Source organism: Acinonyx jubatus, chromosome B1 (assembly GCF_027475565.1).
Source record: "Acinonyx jubatus isolate Ajub_Pintada_27869175 chromosome B1, VMU_Ajub_asm_v1.0, whole genome shotgun sequence".
NCBI classification, from domain to species: Eukaryota; Metazoa; Chordata; class Mammalia; order Carnivora; family Felidae; genus Acinonyx; species Acinonyx jubatus.
Window position 1 is genome coordinate 146791382 of NC_069382.1, and position 27755 is coordinate 146819136.

The 27755-nt window shown below is 35.9% G+C and overlaps 1 protein-coding gene across 1 annotated transcript in view; it reads left to right on the forward strand.

Annotated features, from left to right (window-relative positions):
• Positions 1–24121, forward strand: part of TMPRSS11A (transmembrane serine protease 11A) — a 52646-nt gene extending 28525 nt beyond the window's left edge. The window contains exons 4-10 of the mRNA XM_015074485.3: positions 2401–2468; positions 4405–4565; positions 7858–7896; positions 9818–9989; positions 17288–17547; positions 21787–21929; positions 23696–24121. Coding sequence (XP_014929971.1) covers positions 2401–2468; positions 4405–4565; positions 7858–7896; positions 9818–9989; positions 17288–17547; positions 21787–21929; positions 23696–23857 — 1005 coding nt within the window. The 3' untranslated portion in view covers positions 23858–24121. The remainder of the gene's footprint in view (positions 1–2400; positions 2469–4404; positions 4566–7857; positions 7897–9817; positions 9990–17287; positions 17548–21786; positions 21930–23695) is intronic.
• The last annotated feature ends 3634 nt before the right edge of the window (positions 24122–27755 follow it).

The following is a 27755-nucleotide window of genomic DNA, read 5'->3' on the forward strand; positions in this document are numbered from 1 at the left end:
TAAATTTATAACAAACTGGCACGCAGTTAAAAAAAAAAGCGTCCTTTGAAACTTCTACAAATTTAGAATGCCAAATTATTGGCAGAATGTTTCTTATAAGGCAAGCCTTATCTTCTAGGAAAGATTAATCATTATTTTAGGGTCTAAGAAAGCTAGTTCATACGTAAAATCCACTCAGCAATAAAGTTTATGTTCATGTTTTCCCTGATTTTCCCTTGCTGAAAATCCCTTTTTGGTAGAAACCCATTTAGCCAGTCCCTATGCCCTAGTATTTCTCAGAGTGTTTTCCTCAGGCTACCAGGATCACCTGAAGATCCTGGGGCTCACCCCAGGCTAATCAAAGAGGCTTTATAGGGGCAGGGTTTTGAATTTGTATTAGAAAGAAGAAAACTTCTTTATTTCTATGATTACTAAAGTCACTTAAGCCAAAGATGGAATTGATGCTGGGTGCAGATATTCTTCTCAGCAGGCATGTGGCCAGATGAATGATGTCATCTAAAGCCAAAAACTTAATCCAGTATCTTCACCAACAAGTTATGAACAGCCAGCAGAACAATTGTGGGTGGAATTTCAGAGCATGATTACAAATCAAACTTCTATAAATATGCAACTGCTATTTCCTTTTCTTCCTTTTACTACTTGACACTCCTCTCCCTGTTTTTGTTGTTGTTGTTTTGTTTTGTTTTTACCTTTTTTTTGCTTTTGGATCTCCCCCCAGATACTGAGTAAAAGACTAGCTATGTGTTGTGTAACAAAAAAAGAAATTAAATTTAAACAGTTCCATTTCTAGCATATGAACTGCACATTTCCTCAGTCCATTTAAGCTTTTCTTATGTAAATACAAATAAATGTATATTTTGGATACTGGCATTTTTTTTTTATTTTCTAAATACTACCTTTGATCTTCAGGTTTATAAATATTACCAATTATAGCTTGATAAATGTTATACTTTCAATCAACCAACTGTTTATTTTATAACTTATTGTTATGGGTTCTGTGAAAGAACCTGAAGCAACATGTACATCATATTTATCAAGGAGGCTGTGTGATTGATAAGAAGAGATGAAATCACAAGCAGAAGATCTAAACTTAAGTCCCAGTTTATTATCCACCTGATGCCAGGGAAATTTATATAATGTCTTCAAGTGTCAGCTTCCTCTTCAAATAAACTAAGAATCAAAATAATTTTTATTCCATACCGTTATTGTAAGGGTTAAATGCGATTAGGAGTATTTTGTTTCCCAGTTAAGCACTTGGGAATGCCTGACAGTGCTAAGGAAGTCATGACTTGTTCCTTGATCTCTGAAACAGCTTTCCATTTATTCCATTTATTTTTTCCATTTATTCCATTTATTTCCATTTATTTTTCCATTTATATTTGTGTTTTTCAAAATGAGAGTTGGTCTTCTTGCGCCTTAGGGATTTGGGACATTGCTTTTACACATTTGGCTCATCACATTCATCAAATGTGAAATAGAGTGCTCAAATTTAGATGACACTGTCGCCACCAAGTGGTCATCAGGAGATATTGCAATCCAGTATCCAGGTGTGCTAAGCCACAGCCACATGATGTCAGATCAGGCAATTAAAATTCTGTGCAATAAGGCTTATCTTCTTCTTCCTTCGTGATATGAAATGAGTGATAAAACTCTAATCTAAATCTTCAACACCATCTTACTCTTTATTCCTCTCTGATTTACCCTAGGGCCCACAATCAAAAACAATTAAAAAATCGTTGGCTCTCCCATATCCCTAATGCCTCTTTATAACTTTTCACCAAAGACCTACAAAGAAATCTGAGACCTGAAACACCAGGATGGGGTCTAGGGAACCACCAGAACTTCATTGCCAAAATATACTTAGCATTTTTGTGTGTGTTTAATCTTTATAACCCTATGAGCAGTATATCAATATCTCAGTTTGGAAACTGAGGCTCAGGTTGGGTTCGGTCACTTACAAGGTTGCCCAGTTCATGAGCGGCAGGATAGGCTTCAAATCCAGTACTCAACCAAGGTTCTCTCCACCATCTCTCAAGGTTTCCCTGGATGTCCCACCTTGGCTCTATATCTTTTACTTTACCTTCTATATAATTTTAGGAAGATATCTTCTATTCTGGATATCTATGTCAGCACATTAGAATCACCTGGGGAGATTTTTAAAAATATGAATGCCTAGATTCCCTCCAGATCAGTTATAACCAAGACTCTGAGATAAGGGCTCCAGCATCTATAATTTTAAGGAAAAAAATGCCAATGATTCTGCTGCACTGTGAGAGTTAAGAACCACTGGTTTAAATAATATTACTCATGTTAAAACTTCTTTTTATTGTTTTAGCATTTAGTCAGGGGGATATCCTTACTAAAAAATATTAACACAGAGTTTCTGTCTTGTAATAACAGGTGGATGAGATATTTATAGATTCGGCCTTGAACAAGCATTATATCAAGAACCAAGTAGTGAGACTGACGTATGTATATTTGGGCAAAGGTGGAGTCACAGCCTGGAGGGACATAGGGCAAAGGAGATGGGAATTCTTCACATATTGTTGCCTCTGTGAGCTTGGCTCTTGCCTAGGATTTCTCATGAATAGCATCTCTACAGTGGTTTGGAGATATACTGCTGGCCACCATTTTTAAAATGTAAAAACTAAGATGCAGGGAGGTTAAATGATACATTCAAAGTTCCCCAAGTGACAGAACAAGGATTTAAACCCCATCAGCTGATTATAAGGTCTGGGACTAACAGAACCTGTGGCCTTGGGAAAACCCAGCAGCATGTCACTGCATACACCAAGTTCTTTCTTTCAGACATGTCATTTCAAAAATAAGAAGGCCAAGTTGGCTACATAATGGGATCATAAGTTTTACTTGTAACAAAGTCCCAGTAACAGGAGGCATGCCCAAACAAAAAGATGTTCCTGTTTTAATAAGTTTTCTGTTTGTTATGGTAGAAGGGGGAAGTTCATATCAATTGCTGAAATAGCTCAGAGGTTTCAATTGTGTTATTTGGAAATCATGTAGCAGAACACACACATAATAAATACAAATCTATGGACCTGTATGACTCATCTTCTTAAAAATGTATATATTCAAAGAGATTTATATTAAGAAATAATCACTTTTATCACCAATAGACTAATGCCTTATTGGAAGACTTATTCCACGTTCCTTATACCTTTACTAAATAGCCAGTGAACTCCAGAAGAATTTTATAATATTAATTGTATAAATTGTATAATATTTAGGAGATAAAAAGCACATATTTGTTGAAATTTTCTAGAGTTCACATCCTCTATTTTCAAATTCTGATTTGCCATACCATTCTAGCAATATTATTACAGTCTTGTGAACAAACTCCTTTGAATTTATAGTCATTATCATTATGTAAGTTTTTGTGTGTGTCCAGAGAAACTCCACCTTGTAAACAAGGTCTTCCCTTTGATTCAAGAGGGAATACATTTGACAATTGGACATAAAATTCTGGTTATTATATCTTCACATTCTAGAACCTAAATGGACCACAATATATAAAAAGCCTCAAAATCAATATGATTTCCTCTTTTTTTAGTCAAAAGATTTGGGACAATAAGGCCTATAGTGCTTTTCAGAGCTTGGGTCTTTTTAGGTGTAAAAATAAGAGATATAACAGATCAATACATAGATTTCAATTTTTTAAAGACCTTTAATTGTTTGGCTTTCCTAATTTAAGAGGAAAAACTGAATACTATAGGTAAAGGGACTTGAACTGGTTCATATGAAGAAAGTTCAAATAACTGGATATGTGTAATCTAGGGTAGACTCAAAACCAAGAATGCTATTGTCTTCAAATACTTTATGTGGAAGAGAAAATTAAGGTTCTATATATGTCCCAACTAGACCTAAGCTTAATGTAATGGAAGATATAGGAAGACATATTTCAACTCAAAATGAACAATTCTCTTAAAATCAGAGCTGACCAAAGAGAAATAGCCTCTTGAGGGAAGTAAATTTCCCATCAGTTTAATTACTGTACTGGGATTAGAGGGCCACTTATCACAAATGCTGTAGAGGTGGTTTAGGTATCAGATACATGAGCGATTGGCCAAAGAGACCACCAAAGTTTCTTCCAATTCTCAGACTTTATGATTCTGAGAAAATATTTTTTGATATCTGAGTCTTACCCAACTGCTATAATAAGCCTTCAAATTAATGGGGGAAATTTACCAAAAACATAATGGAAACTCGAAGAGACAACATATGAAATGACCTTGGGTCAGAGAGTGACATACAGATGAATGTCAATGTGAGAGGATTAGTCCTTGACATTTGCAGCAATTAAGATATAATTTAGGAGCATTAAGTATAGGAAAGAGTATGATATCCAATGTATTCTTGGAATAAATACCCTTCTCTTGTATGTTGTAGGCCAGAGGAAGATGGTGTGAAAGTAGATATCATTATGATATTCCAGTTCCCCTCTCCTGAGCAAAGAGCCATGATAAAGGAGAAAATCCATAGCATCTTAAATCAGAAGATAAGGACCACAAGAGCCTTGTCAATAAATGCCTCCTCAGTTCAAGTTAATGGTAAGTAGGTGCACCTTCTATGGGATGTGAAGTTTTCTATTAGGTCCATTTTATGTCTAATCTTAACCTTACTTGCCATTACTTCCTTTCCAAATAATAGAATTTAGATGGAAAAAATTCAAGTTAAAAATATGACATTTTGGGGCGCCTGGTGGCTCAGTCGGTTAAGTGTCTGACTTCAGTTCAGGTCACGATCTCGTGGTCCGTGAGTTCCAGCCCCGCGTCGGGCTCTGGGCTGATGGCTCAGAGCCTGGAGCCTGCTTCCAATTCTGTGTCTCCCTCTCTCTCTGCCCCTCCCCGTTCATGCTCTGTCTCTCTCTGTCCCAAACATAAATAAACATTAAAAAAAAAATTAAAAAAAAAAAGAGCTGCCCAGTCGGAGGGCAGTCAACTTGTTAAAAATATATATATATATATGACATTTCAAGGTTTTATTTTTCTCTGTTGAAAACATGTCTGAAGTTAGTTGTCAAGTGGTTTATCCTATAGGTATTGACTGGTACTTATCATAAAATAAGGAGACCTTACCACTAACAGAGAATTAATCTGACTCAGCCACTGCCTTCATGACTAAGCAAGTGAAAATACCAAGCATTTAGCAACAACTACTTTTCTAAGTGGGACCTTCCTAAAACACAAGGTCATTTGTTGCCTTTTAAAAATATGGATAGTTTCTGTATATAGTCAAGTTATGAAGTTTCTGTTTTTTTCCTATGGGCATTTGGGAATATGGTAAACCAACTTTGTAGCCACTAAAGCCATCTTCTAAGTGATGCTTTAAAAATCACTGAGCTAGAAAAAAATCATTAGAACCATTATAGTATACCATTATCACTTCTATGAACAGGAAAATCAGTCTTTATCAAGGCCTTCTCTATGCCCTTCACGTGCAGTATCTAATTTCTATATTCTTATGAAATAGGCAAATTTATCTTTTATAGATATAAAAGATAAAAAAGTAAGGACTCTAATAATTAAAATAAGATTCAAGTCTAGATCTCTAATTTCTTGAGAGACTCTATATAAAAAGGGTTCTGTGGTCAAACACATCTTAGAAATTCTGTCTATGATATTCATTTCTTACGTTAGCATATTAAAGGCTCTGACGAGTCCAGCCAGACAGAAACCTGTTTACCCTTGTACATTAAGCTGCTTCCACAAGCACCTACTTCTGGCAGACAAGTGCAGATTTCCCCTACAAATTACAATGGACACCAGACTTAAGAGAAGCACAAAGGAAGTGATTAATATCAGAGGTGAAACAGGATGCCCTGCCCTTGTAAGGGTCTGGCTGACTCTTCAAGAGGAAACCTGACCAGGAAGTGAAAATCTGAGGGAATGGGATGGGCAGGAGTCTGCTGAAGTGACAAAGAGTCAGCTACTCCGGGAATAAAGCCTGGGACCTCTCCCAACCCAGGAGGGAAGGGCTTAATCCACCTTCTTTGTTAGGTGGGGAAACAAATGAATCAATGTTGTGAAATAGTGGCAATTCTGATAAATTATATGATGTGTTACAATTATAATTTCCAATAACCAGTTAATTTGGCAGAAATTTAAAAGCCTGAGCTATCTGAAACCAGAAATGAAGCATGAAATGGTTATCAGTTGCCTACCTTTTGTTTTTTCACAGGGTCAGTTTGTGTGCTATAATTTATTTTAATGACTAAGAAATTATTAAAAGGCAGGGTGTGCTGATTGAGAACCTATTTTGATCCCACTGAGTCACTGGAAGACCACCCAAGTAATTGGCCCATGACTTCACCTCCATTCTCTCAACAGTAAAATTACACTAATAATGTTTGTTCTTCCTACACCATAGAAATAGCATGAGGATATATAAGAAAGTAGAACATATGCAACAAATAGGCCATTACCACTTAGAAAGCTAGTAAGTTGTACATGTGCTTTGTACACAATGCATGTGATTAGTAGTAGAATAAGCCAGAACCTTCATGGTTTCAAAATTTCCAAATGTAAAAGGATCAGTGTTTACTAGCATGTAGGAAAACCCATTTAGTGAAAAGCTCAGTATTATCCTCAAGGCAATTTTTACAGGCAAAATCATTGCTCTCTAGGAACACTCAATCTGGGGGATTCCCAATGAATGGAAAACTGCCAAAATTCTAAACCAAGTCTAGAAATAACCCTGCAGCCCAAGATTATCTGTCATTTGTCAAGAATCTGTGTTTTGTTTTGTTTTGTTTTGTTTTCAGGAAAAAACAAAACTATGTGGTGTGGGTCCTTTATGGGATGCAATGTGTCAAAGCAAAGCTAAAATCAACTTCTTTGCATTGCAAACACCATAGTTATGAAAGAGCAGCTCACTGTTCACATTTGGTTCATGTGTGCTCCAGTTCCTCTGATGTTACTTACAGCGTGCAGAGCCCTAATTACTAGATTACTCTCAACTCAAAGCATGTTAGAGGGTCACTCTCATGTCTAAGGTGTTAGTTTATTTCTCTCCTACACATGAAAAGTAAAATTCTTTGGTAAAAATTAGGTATGTTCACTGGTTGAAATAAATAAAATACTTTATCCTCATTCTGCTCATAAGCCTTTTTACCTTGAAAATCATCACAGTTTTCATATAACCTTCCACTGATTTCAATTTAAATGCTCATGTTTCCTTTGTCAGAATCCTAACTGTTGGAAATTGATAGAATTTAACTTTATATTCTCTCCAATAATTGGTTTTTACTAATACTTAGCAGATGTTGGGTAAGAATACACAAGTTTATTCTTCAGAAAAAAAATCATTTTGATACTTTAGAAACTGTGTTTTAGAAGTATTATTCAATATAGTTTATTTGGGTGGTTTATTTTTTCATTCCTAAACCCTTTGACCAAAAAAATGATTATGCGAAAGCTTAAACAGAAGAAATAAAAGCAGAGTTGTTCTGACTGAGGCTGGATTTGAGCCTGGAGATCCTGTCTACTTGCTGCCTCTTTCCCCATTTCACTTCCCCCCTGAAATGAAATCCAAAGAGGTTGTATCCTGCACAATTAGAAAACAACTGTTCTGTATTAACACAAACTATTTATGAATTTTAATCATCCACTGTTTGTGCCTTAATCACCCACTGCTTGAGGATTTATCCACCTAATTAGAGGTTGCCTACAAATCTCTATAAAAATTGTATACATATCCTGTTTTATTGGGTAGCCATTCTCCTGAATATTTGTTCAACTGTCTAGAATCCATACATAGTCAATATCCTCTGGTAATTTCTGGTTATTGAGACCAACTGAGAGAATATCATATTATCATTCTATGTTCTCTTTTGTTTTTCAGCAATGAGCTCATCAACAGGAAAGCTAACTGTCCAAGCATGTAAGTCTAGTTAGCTTATTAAGAAAAGTTCAATTTCCACATCAGAAGAGAAAATATCTTCAAATATTAGCTCATAATTTCCCATCCATGTCATACATTTTCTTTGGAAGAGAATAACAATTGGACAATAAACAAGTATTTTTTTTCTAGCTCTGAAACCAATCTTTACATCATGTTCAAGAAAAACATTTTACATGGTAGGAATTTGGGGGCAATTTGAATAAACTATTTCTGGCTTGGAATAAATGGGCTTGCTTTTCTAATTTTGAAAAATGCTATGAAATGTTCTTTCTTTTGAGAAAGGAAATAATGAGAAAGTGATAAATGGGGAGGAAATAGACTCCATTATTCGTGACTGAGCTATAAAATGTGCTTATTATGTTCATTTTCATGATTGACACCAGCTCCACTCACTCCCTTCATATCACTATGGCCTAAATTTTGAAAGATTTAATCAAAGTGGTGATGACTTTGAGCAAAAGCATTCATGCATTTGTTTCTGTGTCTTACAAACAAACTATATGTATCTATTCATTCATTCATTCATTCATTCATTCAACAAATATCTTTTTCACATCTACCTAGTGCCAGAAAGTGAATACCACTATGAATAAGACAAGATCCCTCCTCTAAAATTAAGAGTTCAAAGGTAGGGGAAAATATAAATAAATCAGGAAATGTTAAAATAGGGTGATAAATGCTACAACAGAGAAAGTGCACAGTGCTATGAGAGCCAATCACAGAGTCAGCTTAACCTGGTCTCACAGAGTCAGAAAGTGATCCCTAAGACAGGAGAGACCATGAGTCAAGTGACAAGTGGGATGAGTGTCCTTGCCAGGGGGAGCAGTATGTAAAAATGTCATTAGAAAAGCAGGAACATGGTCATTTATTGTAATTGAAAAATGTCAGTGTACCTGGAACATAGAATGGGGGGTGGGGAGCATGGGAAATGGATATGATTAATAGTGATCAAGGACCAGAATGATGCTGAAACATTTCAATTTCATTTGGAGGGCAGTGGGAAGTCACTCACTCAGATTTCAGTATACAGAATGGATTAGAAGAACAGTACTAGAGGCGGGGCGATGAGCTGGGAAGCTGTTGCAACCCTCCAGATGAGAAAAATGGTTGTCTAAACTAGAGTAATGGCAGAATGGTGGAGATTTCTACAATGACTGGCCACAATGGAGTGTAGTCAGTATCAGTAAAATGAGTTTTCTTTTGTGATACCCAATTAGTTGGAACAAGAATTGAATCTACTATATTTTCCTTATTAGCACCATGTTCTAAACAGGCTTAATTCTTAGGAACTTAAGCAGCAAAGTAATCTCTGATCTGACGCACATAATAGAGTACATATTTAGTCCCACCAATAGTGAATGGGATGTTTGTGTGGAAACATGGAACTCTTCACCCTGAAGAGTAAGAAACTGGTCATTATATGTTAACCCATGCACACCTTAGGAACTAGTCATACAGAAAAATGTATGGGAGAAGGAGTTTCAGCAAATGGGCAATTACTTGTCTGGTGAGTTCTACGGATAAAAACTTGTACTTTTACTGTGTAAAAATGTGTCAAAGTAACACGCTGGATCATCTGAAACTGGGAAGCAAAAATTATAGTAGGAACTCCCAGGATATCTAGATAATTGATACCAAAAGTCTTCAGGAAACATAACTTTGTGATATATCAACCCTTTGTAGTTTAACATAACTTTAGTAGACAATATATATACCCACATCTATAAATGCAGGGATGAGCAAAACATCAGCATATCAGGAAACACAGAGGATAGGTGTTAATATTGTACATGTTTACATAATGATAGATGCAAATATTGCATTCTAGTACTCTATTAGGTACTCTGAATCAAAGACTATGGAGATATTTCTTATAACTTAGTGATTTAATCTCTTACAGGTTGTGGTAAACGAGCTGTTCCATTAATAGTCAACAGAATAATGTCTGGAGACATTGCAGCCAAGGCTGCCTGGCCATGGCAAGCTTCCCTTCAGCGAAATAACATACATCAGTGTGGGGCCACCTTGATTAGTAATACATGGCTCATCACCGCAGCACACTGCTTTAAGAAGTAAGTTATTGACTGTTAGTTGGCCCTCAATACTGCTAAAAAACTGAGTGTTATGTTCTGATTAATAACCAACGTCCCCCAATATTACCGACGTAAATGAGAAAATTTTCTTTCAGGCTTTTTTCTAATGTGTTATAGTTGCATACGTATTTGCAAAGTCAGTGAGGGTAGTAGTCCTTATCCTAGCATTCATTCGTCATGTCCTCACAGGTTTTGGTGGCTTTTTTGGAGTATAGTTGACACAAATGTCACATTAATTTCAGGTGTATAACATGGTGATTCAACTTCTTTATGTTATGCTATGCTTACCACAAATGTAGCTACCATCTGGCACCATACAACGCTATTATAATACCATTGGCTATATTTCCTATGCTTGCTTTTATTCCTGTGACTTATTTATTCCATATTTTCTCCATCCCTCAATACCTCTCCCCTCTGGCAACCACCATGTATGCATATATATATATATATATATATATATATATACACACACACACATATATAAACACACATATATGTACATATATGTATATATCAATATATATCAAATCTTTCTTATCTATTCATTTATCAGTGGACACTTAAGTTGCTTCCATATCCTGGCTATTGTAAATAATGTTGCAATAAAACATAGGGGTGTATATACCTTTTTTGTTTTAGTTTCTTCTTTTAAAGTTTTTATTTAAATTCCTGTTAGCTCACATACAGTGTAACATTAGTTTTAACTGTAGAATTTAATGATTCAGCACTTACATACCACATCCAGAGCTCATCACAACAAGTGTACTCCTTAATCTCCATCACCTTTTAAGCACATCCTTCCACCCACCTCCACTCTGGTAACCATCAGTTTGTTCTCTATAGTGAAGAGTCTGTTTCTTGGTTTGCCTCTCTCTTTTTCCCTTTGTTCATTTGTTTTGTTTCTTAAATCCTTCAGATGAGTGAAATCACATGGTATTTGTCCTTCTCTGACTTATTTCACTTAGCATAATGCCATCCAGCTCTGGGATGACTGGTGGCTCAGTTGGTTAAGCATTGGACTCTTGATCTCAGCTTAGGTCTTGAGATCATTGTCATGAATTCAAGCCCAGCACTGGGCTCTGCACTGGGCTTGAAGCCTACTTAAAAAAAAAATAGTCTCTAGCTCCATCCATGTTGTTGCAAATGGCAATATTTGGCTTGAAATTAGCTCGGAAATTGGCAAGATTGGTTTGAAATTTCTTTGGCAAAAAATGGCTAAGTAATATCCCATTACATATATACTATATCTTCTTTGTCCATTCAACAGCCAATGGACATTTGGGCTGTTTCTATAATTTAGCTATTGTAGATAATGCTGCTATAAACATCAGGGTACATGTGTCCCTTTGAATTCATATTTTTGTGTCCTTTGGTAAATATCTAGTAGTATGATTGCTGGATCGTAAGGTAGTTCTATTTTTAACTTTTTGAGGAAACTCCATACTGTTTTCCAGAGTGGCTGGAAAACCAGTTTGCATTCCCACCAACAATGCAAGAGGGTTCTCCTTTCTTGGCAAGCTCACCAACACCTGCTGGTGCTTATGTTGTTGATTTTAGCCATACTAACAGGTGTCAGGTGATATCTCATTATAGTTTTCATTTGGGGTGTATAGATCTTTTTGAATTAGTGTTTTTGTTTTCTTTGGAATAAATACCCAGTAGTGGAATTACAGGGTCATATATGGTAATTCTGTTTTTATTTATTTATTTTTTTAAAGTTTATTTATTTTGAAAGAGAGAGCCCACACATGGGAGCAGGGGAAGGGCAGAGAGAGAGGGAGAGACAGAATCCCAAGCAGACTCCCCACCATCAGCACTGAGCCTGCCACAGGGCTCAAACTCACAAATTGTGAGATCTCGCCCTGAGCCCAAATCAAGAGTCAGATGCTTAACTGATTGAGCCACCCAGGCATCCCAGTAATTCTATTTTTAATTTTTTGAGGAACCACCATATGATTTTTCAAAGTGGCTGTACCAATTTACATTCTCACCAATAGTGCCTAAGGGTTCCTTTTTATCCACAACCTGGCCAACATTTGTTGTTCCTTATCTTTTTAATTTTAGTCATTCTGACACGTATAAGGTGATGTCTCATTTGGTTTTGATTTGCATTTCTCTGATTACCAGTGATGTTGAGAATTTTTTCATGTGTCTGTTGGCCATCTGTATATCCCCTTTGGAAAAATGTCTATTTGGGCATACTGCCCATTTTTCAATTAGATCACTTGTTTTTTTGGTGTTGAGTTGTACAAGTTCTTTATATATTTTGATTATTAACCTTTATCAGGTATATCATTTGTAAATATACTCTTCCATTCAGTAGGCTGCCTTTTTGTTTTGTTTATGGTTTCCTTCACTGTGCAGATGACTCCAAATAACCAAAGCCATCTTGAGAAAGAATGGGGCTGAAGGAACCACAATCCCAGATTTCAAGATACACCACAAAGTTGTGGTAATCAAGACAGTATGATATTGATACAAAAATAGACACATAAATCAATAGAACAGAATAAAGATCCCAGAAATAAACCAATAATTATATGGCCCATTAATCTACAACAAAGGAGGCAAGAATATACAATGGGACAAAAGACAGTCTCTTCAACAAATGGTGCTGGGAAAACTCGACAGCTACATGCAAACGAATGAAACTGGACCACCATCTTACACCATACACAAAAATAAACTCAAAATGGATTAAAGACCTAAATGTGACACCTGAAACCACAAAATTCCTAGAAGAAAACACAGGCAGCAATCTCTTTGACATTAGCTGTAGACATTTTTCTAGACATATCTAGACAGGTAAGGGAAACAAAAGCAAAATTAAACTATACCAAAACTATACTACTATTCAAAAACTTTTTCACAGTGAAGGAAACCATCAACAAAATAAAACAAAAAGACAACCCACCAAATGGGAGAAGATATTTGCAAATAAAATTCCGACTTTTGATACCATGGTAATTCTGTCTACTGGAGTCTAAATCTGAATATAGAGACTTAGATTCTTAAAGTTTGAAAGACATCAGAGCTCAACAGGCCAATATGTTAGAATGCAAAGAAATCCCTAGTTTCCTAGTTGGGAATCGAATATCTCAAAGTAAGGAGAACTTACTAGCTCCAAAGTCAGCCAATTTTGTGGTAGATGGATCCACTTTTGCAAATATCCTTATAACAATGAACATCAAATCTGCAACCTAATAACTTTTATCCACTGATATTTGTTTTGTTTATCTGGAACATCAGGGATCAAATTTATTTCCTTCTCCATAGAACCATGGAGAGAATTAATTCCTTATTTTCTCTTTTTCAGGCCAGATAATATAAAATAAATGAGAATCTCAAAACCATAGGTGAAAATAAATATCACTACTTTATTTCACAACATCAGCTTCAGAATATCCTACAATCTTACTTTTTCTCCTCTACATGTTCTTGATTTTGTCAGTGTCTTCCTTAAATCATGCTTCCAAGAACCAAAACACTCTTCAAAATAGATAGTATGATTGGGGTGGGTGCCTGGGTGGCTCAGTCAGTTAAGTGTCCAACTCTTGATTTTGGCTCAGGTCATGATTTCACATTTCATGCAATTGAGCCCCACATCAGGGTCTGTGCTGACAGCGCAGAGCCTGCTTGGGATTCTCTCATCTCCACCTCTATGCTGCCCCCTCCCAAATAAATATAAATAAACATATTTAAAAATGAGATAGCATGACTAATGTCATAATGACAAAGTAAAATGCGAGGGCTTTTGAAAAAATAAAATAATATAAATTGAATGGAAGGTTATAGTTAGCTCAGTAACTGAACAACTCTATCTAAAGGATGATGATTAAGAATTGCTATTGAAAGACTGCAGATGTTTTTTATGGCCCACCAAAGATCTTTATTCTGCACTGTGTCCTAGACAATGTATTTTCTAGGCTTGGTAGGTGATGTGGAAGTTATAATCAACAAAGTAGTTGATGATAGATGCTGGAAAGGATAACAAATGTGGGTAAGAAAAACAAATTTCAGCAGGACTTTAATTATGTTAGAATCATAAGCAAGAACTAAATGATTAATTTTGGTAAATATAAATGTAAGGCTCTACACTGAGTCAAAAAAATCTAAGTATATCAGTACCAAAAGCATATTTGTGCTTTAACATGTGCAAATTGCTTAAAATTTTTTTCAGAAAATAGCCTACTATGAGTTAGTTGTTCACAAAACTACATTATGATTTAAATTGAATTAAAAGAAATGCAGATTTCAAAATAAAGGAGACATTAGACTCTTTGTTGGTCAAATCCTGACTGGGATAGTGAGTTCTGTCCTGGACAACACACTCAAAGAAAAATTGAGAAAATGAAATGTTCTCAAACTATAGAGTGTTGGATGGTAAAGAAAGGTGATAATATAACTGTATGGTTTACTTTGCCATTCAAAGCCTATGTCTGAGACACTTTCCTGTGCAAGAGAATTAGGGAATCAAGGAAGAACTTTCAATAGTTAGAGCTGCTCAAATATGCAAGGAATTCCAAGGTGAAGAAAGAGATTCTAAGGGAAAGGCGATGTTCCCATCTGCAGAAGGGTTCAAGCATAGACAATTGCTACCTGAGACTGTGTTCTTACAACAACTATTAGCACTTATTAAGCTCCAGTGTGGTACAAATTTTTGATTAGATCCTTAAGATTGGTTTTACATAGGGGCACCTGGGTGACTCAGTAAGCCTCCGACTGTGGCTCAGGTCATGATCTTATCTTATGGTTGGTGAGTTCGAGCCCCACGTTGCATCAGGCTCTGTGCTGACAGCTCAGAGCCTGGAGCCTGCTTCAGATTCAGTGTCTCTATCCCTTTCTGCCCCTCCCTTGCTCATGCTGTCTCTTTCTCTCTCAAAAGTAAATAAACATTTAAAAAATTTTTTTAAAGGATTGATTTTACATAATTCTTACACTCACACTCACCTCATTAAGTAAACAATGCTTGATAAGCTTTTTTTTCACTGAGCAAAATAAGAAAAGTTAAGTAACTTGCCCAAGGTCACAATGTTAGGGGAGGGTGGAATTGAACACAAGCCTGTATGTCTGCCTCATGCAAAGTTCCATTTTCAAGCACTGGATCAGTGAGAGGACCAAATGACTTTTTATGGCCTTCCCTAGTTTGAGATTGTTTGATATCATTGCACTCTTATACTGACTGAACCCTTTAAGAACTCTTATCACATGGATCGATTTTCAAGCTAATAATCAACAAAATTCCCAGATCCTTTTTATAGGGATAGTTTCCAACCCAGGAATCACACTTTGAATTTTTACAATTTAGTCAGGGATCTGAATTACTGTTTTATACTCATTATCATTATCATTTTTTTTTATTTGGGCCCAGTTTAAAATTTTTTTAAGTTTATTTGTAATCTTCACTTAGGATCTTTCATGTCAGGTGTTTCTTTCAGGTTTTCTGTCCACAATGTAACAAATACAAGTTGTATTAAATAGTATCAGGGTTTTGTTTGAAAGTTCTGAAATGATCATTTAAGTAAATGCAATTCAAGGTCTGTCCTTTGCACTTCCAAGTTTGAAATACTTGATTTATATTAAGTTTATCTAGGTATGACTAAGGTGAGGGAGCAGATTTGCACAAATAAAATTCACAAGAGATTTATTTATAAACAAAAATGTCAATATATTTATGCAAATGAACAACTGTGTTCACAAACCATTTTTATTTAGCTTCTCTCATTATTTTTGCACATCAAAACTGTGTATAAAAACACGATTTAAAATTTAAATTTAAGTTCCCGTAAAGATAAAAATAATAATCCCAACACAATTACAGCTGTCAAATTGGACTTAAACCCTATGATATGTTTATATGCTTCTTTCTATGACTAAAGCTACCTATTAGGAAATAATTAGGTTGAGGAACAAGTATCTATATGGGCAGTATCTGTTTCTGCTTATCCCTCATGGACGGTGTTAGTTAAGTACTTAGTTAAGAATACTAATCTTGCTACTAATAAATAGATTTTGATGGGAGACCATGTCCAATAAAGAGAAGAGCAGAGAGAGGCAAGCAGACATGATACATGGCAAATAGTTTAACCTATCTAGGTTTTATTTTCCTTATGTATAAAACAAAGGCTTTACTAGATGATCTTTTATTACTAAATGACCTTTCCAATCTCCATATGTACCATGATCTGCCAGTTGCGCAAGCCCACAAGCTAAAAGTTGCTCACAAGCTAGAAGTCATCCATACTTGGTCATCTTTCACAAGACTTCTGACAAATTTTTTTCTTAAATGTTTATTTATTTTAGATAAAGAGGATCCAAAGCAGGCTCTGTGCTTTCAGCACAGAGCCCAATGTGGGGCTCGATCCCAAGAACTGTGAGATCATGACCTGAGCTAAAGTGAGAAGGTTAACTGACTGAGGCATCCAGGCGCTCCTACTTCTGACAACTTTTACCTCATTCACTCTTACCTTCCAACAATCTATTCTCCAGAAAGAACTTATGTGATTTTTTTTTAATGTAAATGAAACTACATTACTCTTGTCTTAAAATTATCCAGTGAATTCCCATATCACTTGAATAAAATCTAAACACACTATTCATGACCTATAAGACACTCTAAAATCTGGTTCCTGCCTACCTCGCCAGCCTCATGCCCCACCACTCTTCCCTTGGGTCTCGAACTGCAGCCCATCTGATGTAAGCCTTAGGAAGTTTGTCTGGAAATTTGTCTCCCTGCCTTCTCACAGCCAATTCCCCATAAACCATGTCTCAGCCTAAACATCCTATTTTTAAAAGAAAATTCTCTAACTACCCCCCTGTACTCTATTCCACTACCCTATTTTATTTTATTCATAGCCCTTATCACTGCTTGGATTTATTTATCTGTTAATTCATTTTGTTCTTTTTCCTTCACTGGAATTGAATACTGCCACCAGCAGGGACCTTTTCTGTCTGGTTCACCACTTCAATCCCAGCACTTCAAATAAGACTTAGCATACAGAATTTCAACAAATATTTGCTGAAGAGATAAATGAATGATAGCTTATATGCTTTACAGTTCTAGAATTCAATAATTCTTATTTGGATTTCAGCTCTAAGATGCTGTTTGTATACAGCTTATCTTTCAAAATAGCAATAGTCTATATTTAAAGGTCAAAGGAAACTATCACTACAACCAAATATTTTTAAGATGGAGTTTTTTATTAGCCTTCATGCAGTTATTATAGTGCTGCAGTTTATATGTTCAGTTTATATGCATTTCTAACCTTTTCCAGTAATGCAAATCCACATCAATGGACTGTTAGCTTTGGAACAACAATCAAACCTCCATTAATGAAAAGAAATATCAGAAGAATTATTGTCCATGAGAGATATCACTCCCCAGCAAGAGAGTACGACATTGCTGTTGTACAGTTCTCTCCCAAGGTCACCTTTACTAATGACATCCGCCGGGTTTGTTTGCCAGAAGCCTCTGCATCCTTCCAACCCAATTCAACTGTTTATATCACAGGATTTGGAGCACTTTTCTACGGTGGTAGGTATCTCAGAAACGACACAGAGCTCTAAATCCAATTTAGGACAGTGTGATTTAATCTAATCTCCATTAATATATCCTGCCAGCCATTTCCACACAGCTTGATTGGATTAGTTAGAGCTCTTACTTTGTCAGTGACAGAAACTCAACTCGAACTAACTAAAGCAAAAACAATAATAAAATGGCAAATTCAGCCCTTGTGATTTGGAAATCGAGAGGAGATGAGTCTTGTTTTAGACATAGCTGGATTCAGGAGTTTGTATGTCATTAGATGCTGAATCTCTGAATCTTCCCATTTCTGGCTCTGTTTTCCCCTAGATTGCCTTCATATGGAGGGATTCTAGTTCCACATAGTGTCAAAGGTGGCCAACAACATCAAGGTTTACATCATGTTCCCCTAATAGATGCGGAGGGAAGAACACGTCCTGCTCTTTGCCAGAATCTACATTAATCCTTGAAAAGGTTTCCTTTGGCCCCGTTTGTGTCCAGGGCACTTGGGTTGACTCACTAACTCAGGTACTCACTCCTGTGCCTATACCAAGAAAGGAAGGTGTGTGATAGACAGCCTGGTCAGACTCACATAGAATAGAGAGAGGCAGCTCCAAAGGGGTAGGCTTCAAGGAAGACATAAAAGTGAATGTTCCCTCAGCAACACTAGAGTCTATTTCTATGTGCTGTTGTCTATGCAATGCCAGGTGTGCATCAGATGTGTTGTCATCTTCATGCCCACTTTCCCTCCAACGCTCCCTCCCTTTATGCCTCATCTCTGTGAGCCCCCCTCTACCCTTTTAATCTATTCATCTCCTTGGTTTGCTCCACAACTCATTTTCACTTTCCTGGGTCACTTCACAAGTTTTTCTGTTTCTCAGCTACAATGTCCAATTACAGCCAAATCTGCTTCAGAATTACAGAGGCTAATTTAGAGATCGTCTCTGATAACAAAGCTTCCGTGGCTCTCTCTAAACTGATTTAACTTGATATACTACCTTACACTTCTAATAAGTAAAAATGATTTTGTTTTTGAATGCTTTTTTGGCATAGTCAGATACACTCTGGATTGTAAAATCTGGTCTAGGTACTTACATATAACAACAGCAAGGGAGTTTCCTTAACTCTGGGCATAAGAAGATAAAGAAAAGCCTTTCTGGGAATGACAAAATCCATTCACAGAGCTCTGTACAATTCCTTTATATATAAAAACCCTAAAGAATAAACCATTAATTCTTAGTCTCCACTAAGGAACTAGGAATATCTTTCACTAATGTACCCAAGAATAGTCTTGATGGTCTCTAGATTTTTTCCAGGTGTCTCATATGGTTTCATTACTATTATACAAGCTGAGATATGTATGGCTTTCTTTACAGCCATATTACCAATCACAGAAATTATTCATATCTTACTAATCCCAGGGCAGCTGAGTAGAGCTGTAAGCATAACACCTCTATGTCTGCACTCTCTCTGATGGGTTTTCTTATAATATAGAATTTGCACTTCCTGCTTCATGATGATGGGAGGGGCACTTCATTTTCCCTTTGGTTTGGTGGGAAGAATCAGTTCTGGCCTGGAGTTTGAGGTTGGCAGAAATATACCTGCTGTAATACTTTTTGAGTAGCAATGGAATCTAAATGGCATGTATAGAATCCAAAGCTGAACCCATTTTTTTCAAGCATCCATAAAATATTCACCAATACTGACCAAAAGTAGATCATATCTAGCTCCATAATACAATCTTCAACAACTTTAAAGAACTGAAATCATACACAGTATCTGTCTGATCATAATGAAATCAAACTAGAAACCATTAGCAGAAAGAGAACAGAAAAATCTCTGACTGCTTAGAAATTAAACAATACCCTTCTAAATAATACATAGGTTAAAGAGGAAGTCTTAAAGAAAATTTTAAGTATACAAAAGACTGAAAATGAAAAAGAAAACAACATCAATATGCACAGGATGTAGCTAAAACAATGCAGAGAGGGAAATTTATAGCAACTGAAGACATTAGAAAAGAAGAAAATTCTCAAATCAATAATCTAAGTTCTTACTTAAATCAGAAATAAAGAGCAAAATAAGCCTAAAACAAGCAAAAGGAAGGAAATAATAATAGGTATAAATGAATAAAGTCAAAATTAAGAAAAAATAGAGAAAATTAGTGAAATAAAAGGCTGAGAAATAGTTCAGGGATGCCTGGAATTTATGTGCTGTATTTTTTATAAATTTTGCCAACCAGTTTTCTCAAAAAGTTATAAATTTATATTGTCAGGTACAATATGTAGATTGTCAATTTCACTTTACCATTCCCGACACTGGATATGAATTTTTTTAACTGACAATGCCATAGGAAAAAAAAAAAAGACAAAACACCAATTGATTCAAAGAACAGAATAACTTAAGCACTTTTTAAACACTTCAGTAATCACCTCTCCAGAAATAAATCCTGAACTGGTATTCTACTAAAATTGGTATGTCTATTAGTTTCCCATTGCTGTGTAACAAATTACCACAAATTTAACAGCTTCAAACAGCAAGCATTTATTATTTCACAGTTTCCATGGGTCAGAATTTCAGACCCAGCTTAGCTAGGTCCTCTTTTCAAGGTATCACAAAACAGCAAGCAAGGTGTCCACTGGAGTTGTGGTCTCCATCTGCAGCTCTGGCTTCACCTTCAAGGTCACTGGTTGCTATGGAATGCAGTTTCTTGCAGCTATAGAACTCGTAGCAGCTTGCTTCTTCAAAACCATTAGGAAAAAGTCTCTGAACTCAGGGAAGGCCTAAACCCTTTTGAAAATGAGGTTCACCTCATTAGGTCAGGCCCACCTTGGATAATCTCCCTTTTGATGAACTCAATGTCAAACTGATTACATCCTGAGAATTCCCTTACCTGTGCCATGTAACATAACCTAATCATGAGAATGACATCCATTATATTCACAGATCCCATCCACACTTGGAGGCCGAAGCAGGGGAGGAGATCACATAGGGATCTTGGAAATCATTGTAGATTCTGTCTACCACATGTCAGTTTCCTGACCAATATGTGGTTTGATATAAAGAATCCCCGAATGCTTGTGATATTCTTTGTTTCCACCAGAGGCAGTTATCTTCCTGTCATAACATTGGTTTCTACAACTCAGGATCTAGTTTACACTCTGGAGTCCCAAACTGGTAATACATTAGAAATTAAATCATTGACTTTAAATGTCATTATATATGTAAAAGTTCTTCATAAAATGTAAAGGATAAAATAAATATACACAGTATTTTAGTTATTTTATCAAGCCAAGGGAGGAAGCTATCTAAACCTGACAAGTTTCTAGAAACAATCTGGAATCCACAAATACAAACTGTATTTTTAAAAATGAGTGCTTTCCTACCTATATATATATATATAAATGGATTGGTTTAAAGAAAAAGTACGATGCTAAGCCAAATAATTCTGTCAGAGAAAGACGAACACCATATGATTTCACTCATATGTGGGATTTAAGTAAGACACACACAAACAAAGGAGCAAAGGAAAAAAAGAAAGAAACAGACCAAGAAACAGACTCTTAACTGATGGTTACCAGAGAGAGGTGGGAGAGGGGATAGATAAAATAGGCAATGGGGATTAAGAAATGCACTTGTTGTGATGAGCACCGGGTGATGCATGGAAGAGGTGAATCACTAAATTGTGCACCTAAAACTAACATAACACTGTGTTAACTATACTAGAATTAAGATAAAATAAAATAGGGGCGCCTGGGTGGCTCAGTCAGTTAGGCGTCCGACTTCAGCTCAGGTCATGATCCTGCAGTTTGTGAGTTCAAGCCCCTCATCTGGCTCTGTGCTGACAGCTCAAAGCCTGGAGCCTGCTTTGGATTCTGTGTCTCCCTCTGTCTCTGCCCCTCTCTGCTCATGCTCTGTCTCTCTCTGTCTCTCAATAATAAATAAACATTAAAATAAGATGAAATAAAATAATAAAAATAAAGTAAATGTACAAAGGTTTTCCAGAAAAAGACACAAAATGTTTTTCTTACAAGTATAGGTATTTACAAAAATATGATAAGGGCAATAATTATCATTTAAATGTGCCAGATTTTAAAAACAGATTTATTCTCTAGAAACTGCTTATATTAACTTCATTTTGTATTGACAGTTTTAATATGAAATAGGTTCGATTAGGAAAAAAGTCCACTCACTTCTTTCTAGCTAAGGACGTTGATTGTAAACACTAAAATTACTTTGTTTTCCCTTAAGGGGAATCCCAAAATAATCTTCGAGAAGCCAGACTGAAAATCATAAGTGATGATGTGTGCAAACAACCACACATATATGGCCATGATATAAAATTTGGAATGTTTTGTGCTGGATATCTGGAAGGAATTTATGATGCCTGCAGGGTAGGTAGAAATTATTTTGATATCATTAACTCAAAATATTTTTTATCTCTTTCAAGAAATATTCAATGTTCTTTATGTTTGTACCAATATAGATATTTTGTCAGTTCAGTAATTTCTAAATGCATATTTCACAACACAAACATTTTTGGATGTTTTATTAAGCAAAATTATATAAGCAGAGTTTCTTTAAAGCTATCAAACAAACTAACTAACCAAATTAAATTTTCTTTATACCAGAAGTCCAAAGGTTCATACAGCAAAGTCCCTTTTCTTAAAGGGGTCTCATCTAGAAAGGAAATCATCATGAACAATGAGCTATGATGAGATGTTTTAAATGATATAATGGAGAGCAAATATCTTTAGTGTGAAGGGAACAATTTTGCAGCAAATATCAGAGAAATCACACTTAAATGAGGCCTGAAGCATAAATGGCACTTAGCAGTTATACAACAAGAAAATACTATTATTTTTCTATACATAGAAAGAGCATAGCAAAAATAATGAAGGTATGAAATTATAATTCATATTTGAGGGAATTCTAAGTAATCTGTTGGCTCTCAGCATAAGGAGAATGAGGGGGCAAGAGGCAGTTAACACTGAGTGAGAAGGTGGATTAGGCCTGGTGCCCTTTCCAGTGCCTTCCTCTGCTGTCTAATAGCTATCCTGGATGTACGTTTTCTGATGAAGGTATAAAGTATGTTTCTTCCTGTAGGTACTTGCTTTATAACATGAGATTCTTGAAAACTTCAAGGAGATGATTGTACATGATGAAATAATGGAAGTTGTTTTGATGTCAGGTGGCAGAAAGCTCTGCCCTGAGTCCCATAAATTACACATGTAAACCTCTGTCAGAAAAGGAACAGGGAGTTTTGTAGCATATAGGCTGGGCAAGAGCGAAATCGGGTACATATCCAGCCTCAGTTGCTGAGAAAGAGGAGAGAGGCAGCTAGAATTCAGAGAATGCACAGAGAGGTCCAAGCCATGATGGAGAAGGGGAAGGTGGTGACAGGAGTCCAGGAGCAGACAGGATATGAGAATCTAGGCAAGTGGTGAGATTCGTGATATGCCTCAGGAAGGAGGTGGTCATAAGGAGATTTCACTAGATTGGGAAGCAGAGGTAAAATTCCTGCTCCATGACTGAGCAAGTGAGTAGTAAAACAAAGCTCTAGACACAGAAAAACTGGGAAAGTTATTGAGAAAAGACTCAAGGACAGGGTCCAAGACATGAATACAGCAATTATAACTGAGGTACATGATGAGGGGGTTAGTCTGTCTGATAAAACAGAGATCCAAGAACCCTGCTTCGAGCCAGGAGAAAACCAACACCAACTAGACTTTCTGTGTTGTATATTTGAAATTTGCCAGTAGACCTTAGGCATTCTACACACACACACACACACACACACACACACACACACACACACACAGTAACTATGTGAAATGATAGATGTGTTAATAAAACTGATTGTGGTAATCATTTCACAAATTATATATATATATATATATATATGTATGTTAAATATCACATTGTACATTTTAACTATATACAATTATATTTGTCCATTATATGTCTATAAATCTGAGAAAATTAAAATGTGGAAACTGAACTTTAAAGCTTTTATAACTTTTGAAATCCATGTTTCAATTAATTGTTCTGTAATTGGTAATCAATAAATATGCTGTCTATAATAAAATATGTGCTTCATCAGAATATTTTAAGTAATAAGTTCTATATTGAGGTAATTTTATTTCTCTTTTATTTTCAGGGTGATTCTGGGGGACCCTTAGTTATAAAGGATTTTAAAGACACCTGGTATCTCATTGGAATTGTGAGCTGGGGAGATAACTGTGGTCAAAAGAACAAACCTGGAGTCTACACAGAGGTGGCTTATTACCGAAACTGGATCACTTCAAAAACAGGCCTCTAATTCTCTATAAAAGTTAAATATTGACAGCTTTAAGCAAGCTATACATGTATGAGAATTTAAATGTTTAGTGAATACAGTACAATGAAGTGAAATTAAATGACGTGATTTATTTTAAAATCACTTTAATCAACCCATAGTCAATTTATAAGGGATTTAAATTCTTATAAATTTGTAAAGTAGTGGGTCAATTTATCCTGGCTGGAAGAATACAGCAGAGATACTCAACTCTTTACATCATGCAAATTGGAATATAAAAGAGGTGTAATGCAATGTTATATAATTATATAATTACATAATTATATAATGTTATAAATGTTATATAATTTCTCATCATTTCTCCTGAGCTCACAAATACTTTTTTCTGTTTCTTTATTATTCCAAGTTTTCCAAAGAGATTTTTTATTTAATACATTTTCTACTTATAAACCCTTTAGAAGGATCCTCGAAAAAAAGTTATATCTAGGAAACAAAATATGGTGATAAATCAGGCCAGAGATCTTCTAACCATTTTTACTATGAAACCTCCCTATTTTTGGTGATTTTTTTAACACACACCCACCCACACCCACACCCACACCCACACACACGCACACAGAAAAAAAGAGAACTATCCCCACCCTTAGATATATCCAAAGAAAGCCTGATTAATAAATGAGTGCACATAATAATTAGCTAGTCACAAATGTATCTTTGTTACAAAACCTGGGGGAAAGGTGATGGTAACTTCATGAGTCATTCCAAAACAATGGCACAAAAATTTGACGTTTCATAGATGCATTTACATGTTTGAACCTCTAGGAGGTAGTTCTTTACATTATTGTAAGGTTAAATGCCTAGAAAAACGAGAATTCCCTAATATGTTGAAGAATCAATGAGTTTGTCTTTCTACATAGAAAGAAACATTTATATCTTTGAATTGATGCAGCCAATTATCTCCTAGGGCTTGTGGCGGTAGCCTAACTATTGCAACCATGAAACACTAGTTAAAAAAAAAAAAATGAAATGTAAATTTCAAGGACCTACTGCACAGAACACATAAACAAAGTAATCTGAAAAAAGCCCCTTAGTGTCTCATGAAGACATTAGGAGAGTCAGGCTTGGGTATTCCATGGTACAATTAAATGAAGGCTTTGTGGAAACTGACTCCCTGACAAGGTCAGCGGAATATCAGGTTTGTGGGCAGAGACTGTCATTTTTTCATATAAATATAATTTATATTCTATAACTATAAGTCAAATATAAGTCCAAATATAAGCCAAACCATGGAAAAATTGAGTTACTTTATAATAATGTCTCCCCATGGGCTATTGATAAGGCATGAAACTAATCCTACAATAATCTAAAAGAGACTAACAATTTATTCACACACACACACACACACACACACACACACACAAATCCATAAACTAGACTCACAGAATTTTAAAGGTTGAAGAAGACTGTGAGTCATTCAGGCCAATACACCTATGGTTCAGATAACTGAAGACAGGAAATGTCAATGACGTGGTAAACCTGTAGGTAGTTTGTACGCCCAGTGGGCCTAGAACTGAGGTACCAATTTCACATGCCCTTTTCCTTACAAAGTCTCTTTATGATCACATATATTTATTGGAATAATCAGATCTATAAGAATTTCAGTGACTTCTATTGAATCTATTTTAAATTAGAACTCTTATTTTTCACTTAATGTTACGCATTTATGTTCCTATGTGTCTTTTTGTGGCTTGATAGCTCATTATTGCTGAATGATATACCATTGTATGGATGTACCACACAGTTTGTTTATCCATTCACCTATCGAAGGACATCTCTGTTGCTTTCAAGTTTTGGCAATTATGACTAAGCTGCTATAAACATTGTGTGCAGGTTTTTGGTAAAAGAATAGATAAATCAATTCAACAGAATAGAGAGCCCAGAAGTAGAGTCATATATATGTAACACCAATTGATCTTCGACAAAAGAGCAAAGGCAGTTCAGTGGAGAAAGAATAGTCTTTTCAACAAATGGTACTGGAACAACAAGACATCCACAAACCAAAAATGAATCTTGATGCAGACCTTACACCTTTCACAAAATTAACTCAAGATGGGTCATAGACCTAAATGTAAAAGTTTTAAATGATATGATTCACTTGGGCAGCTGACTGCCAATTCTCTGAACTTACTTCAAGATAAAGTTGCTTCTTCATATGTAAAAACATACATAGGCTTATACGTTAGTCAATATTATGGTAGTAGTATATAATTCTGACTTTCGATGTTAAGATTCAAGAAATGATATTAGAGTTACAAACTTTGTATTGCTAAACTGTTTTGGGCAGCATATCATTCTGGCTTACAAATAAGCAAATGTTGTTATATCATTTTAAATTTAATAATAAATAATGGTCAGAGCATTCTACGAATAATATCACTGAATCTGTATTAGGCCAAATCTTAGCATGAATCTTTCAACTGCTCTTACAAATTGCATTTCTTTTAAATAACTAGTTTGAGTGATTCTGAAGCAGAATTTCTCAACCTTGGCACTTTTGACGTTTCGGCCCAGTTCATTCTTTACTGTGAGGGGCTGTCCTGTGCACGGAATATTTAGCAGCTCCCCTGGCCTCTGTCAACTAGATGCCTACAACACACTCCTTCCTCCCAAATTGTGATAACCAAAAATGTCTCCACATGTTGACAAATGTCCCCAAAGGAGCAAAGTGTTCCCTGTTGAGAACTGCTGTTCTGAAGGCATTTGGTCACGTTAGAAACTAAGAGATACCTCAAAATTATGACATTGAGTATTCAAAAGTTATGGTCTCCTGATCAAACTGAACATTCACTATCATGTTTCTAAAAGAAATAGCAGAATATGTCAGTGGCTATTTCAAATACAGACTGAGCTCCCTACACACAATGTGCTTGAAGGATTTCTCTCATACCCCTGCCTAGACTATATTTGTGGAGCCCCATTAACCATTACCATAAAGACAGACTTTTATAAATACAGCCTCTTGTATAGTCTCTCTATCTTGACCACAATCCACAGTAGAAAATATATTTCACATCACAGCTCCATAAATACATAAATAAATACATACATATTAAAAATTGACACAGAAGTTTCATAAAATAGTAGTTGCCTTAGTGCAATAAAATCCAATATTTTCTATTCTATTTCAATTTTTTAAAGGGTATGGACACTTAACATTTATTTTATTTCTTAAAATATTTGTTTATTTTTGAGAGAGCTCAAGTGGGGAAGGGGCAGAGAAAGGGGGACAGAGGATCTGAAGCAGGCTCTACCCTGACAGGCTGACAGCAGCAAGCCCCATATGGGGTTCAAATTCACAAACTGTGAGATCATGACCTGAGCCAAAGTCGGATGCTCAACCAACTGAGCCACCCAAGTGCCCAACATTTTATTTTACTTTAGTTTAAAGTTTATTTATTTTGAGAGAGACAGAGACAGCACAAATGGGGGAGGGGTAGAGAGAGAGGAGACAGAGAATCCCAAGCAGTCTCCACACTGCCATTGCAGAGCCCAGCGTGGGGCTTGAAGTCATGAAACCATGAGATCATGACCTGAACCAAAATCAAGAGTCAGACTTGCCTGACTGAGCAACCCAGGTGCCCCTCTATTTCAAATTTTTTAATATTTACCCCACAAAGTAAGTTAATTTTAAAACCTAGCAGGCCATGACCTGCAGGGCCTATAGCACTTTCTAGAATAATAATCCACAATTATTAACATCATATTATTATCTCACCTACCCCCACTGCTCTTCCCACCTTCAGTTTCTCCCTACTCTGTCCATTTAGCAAATTGCAGCTCAGTTATGATGCTATTCAATGACATTATCCCCACTCACTCAAATCATCACTGATTTTCTCTTTCCCTGACAGACTCTAAATCC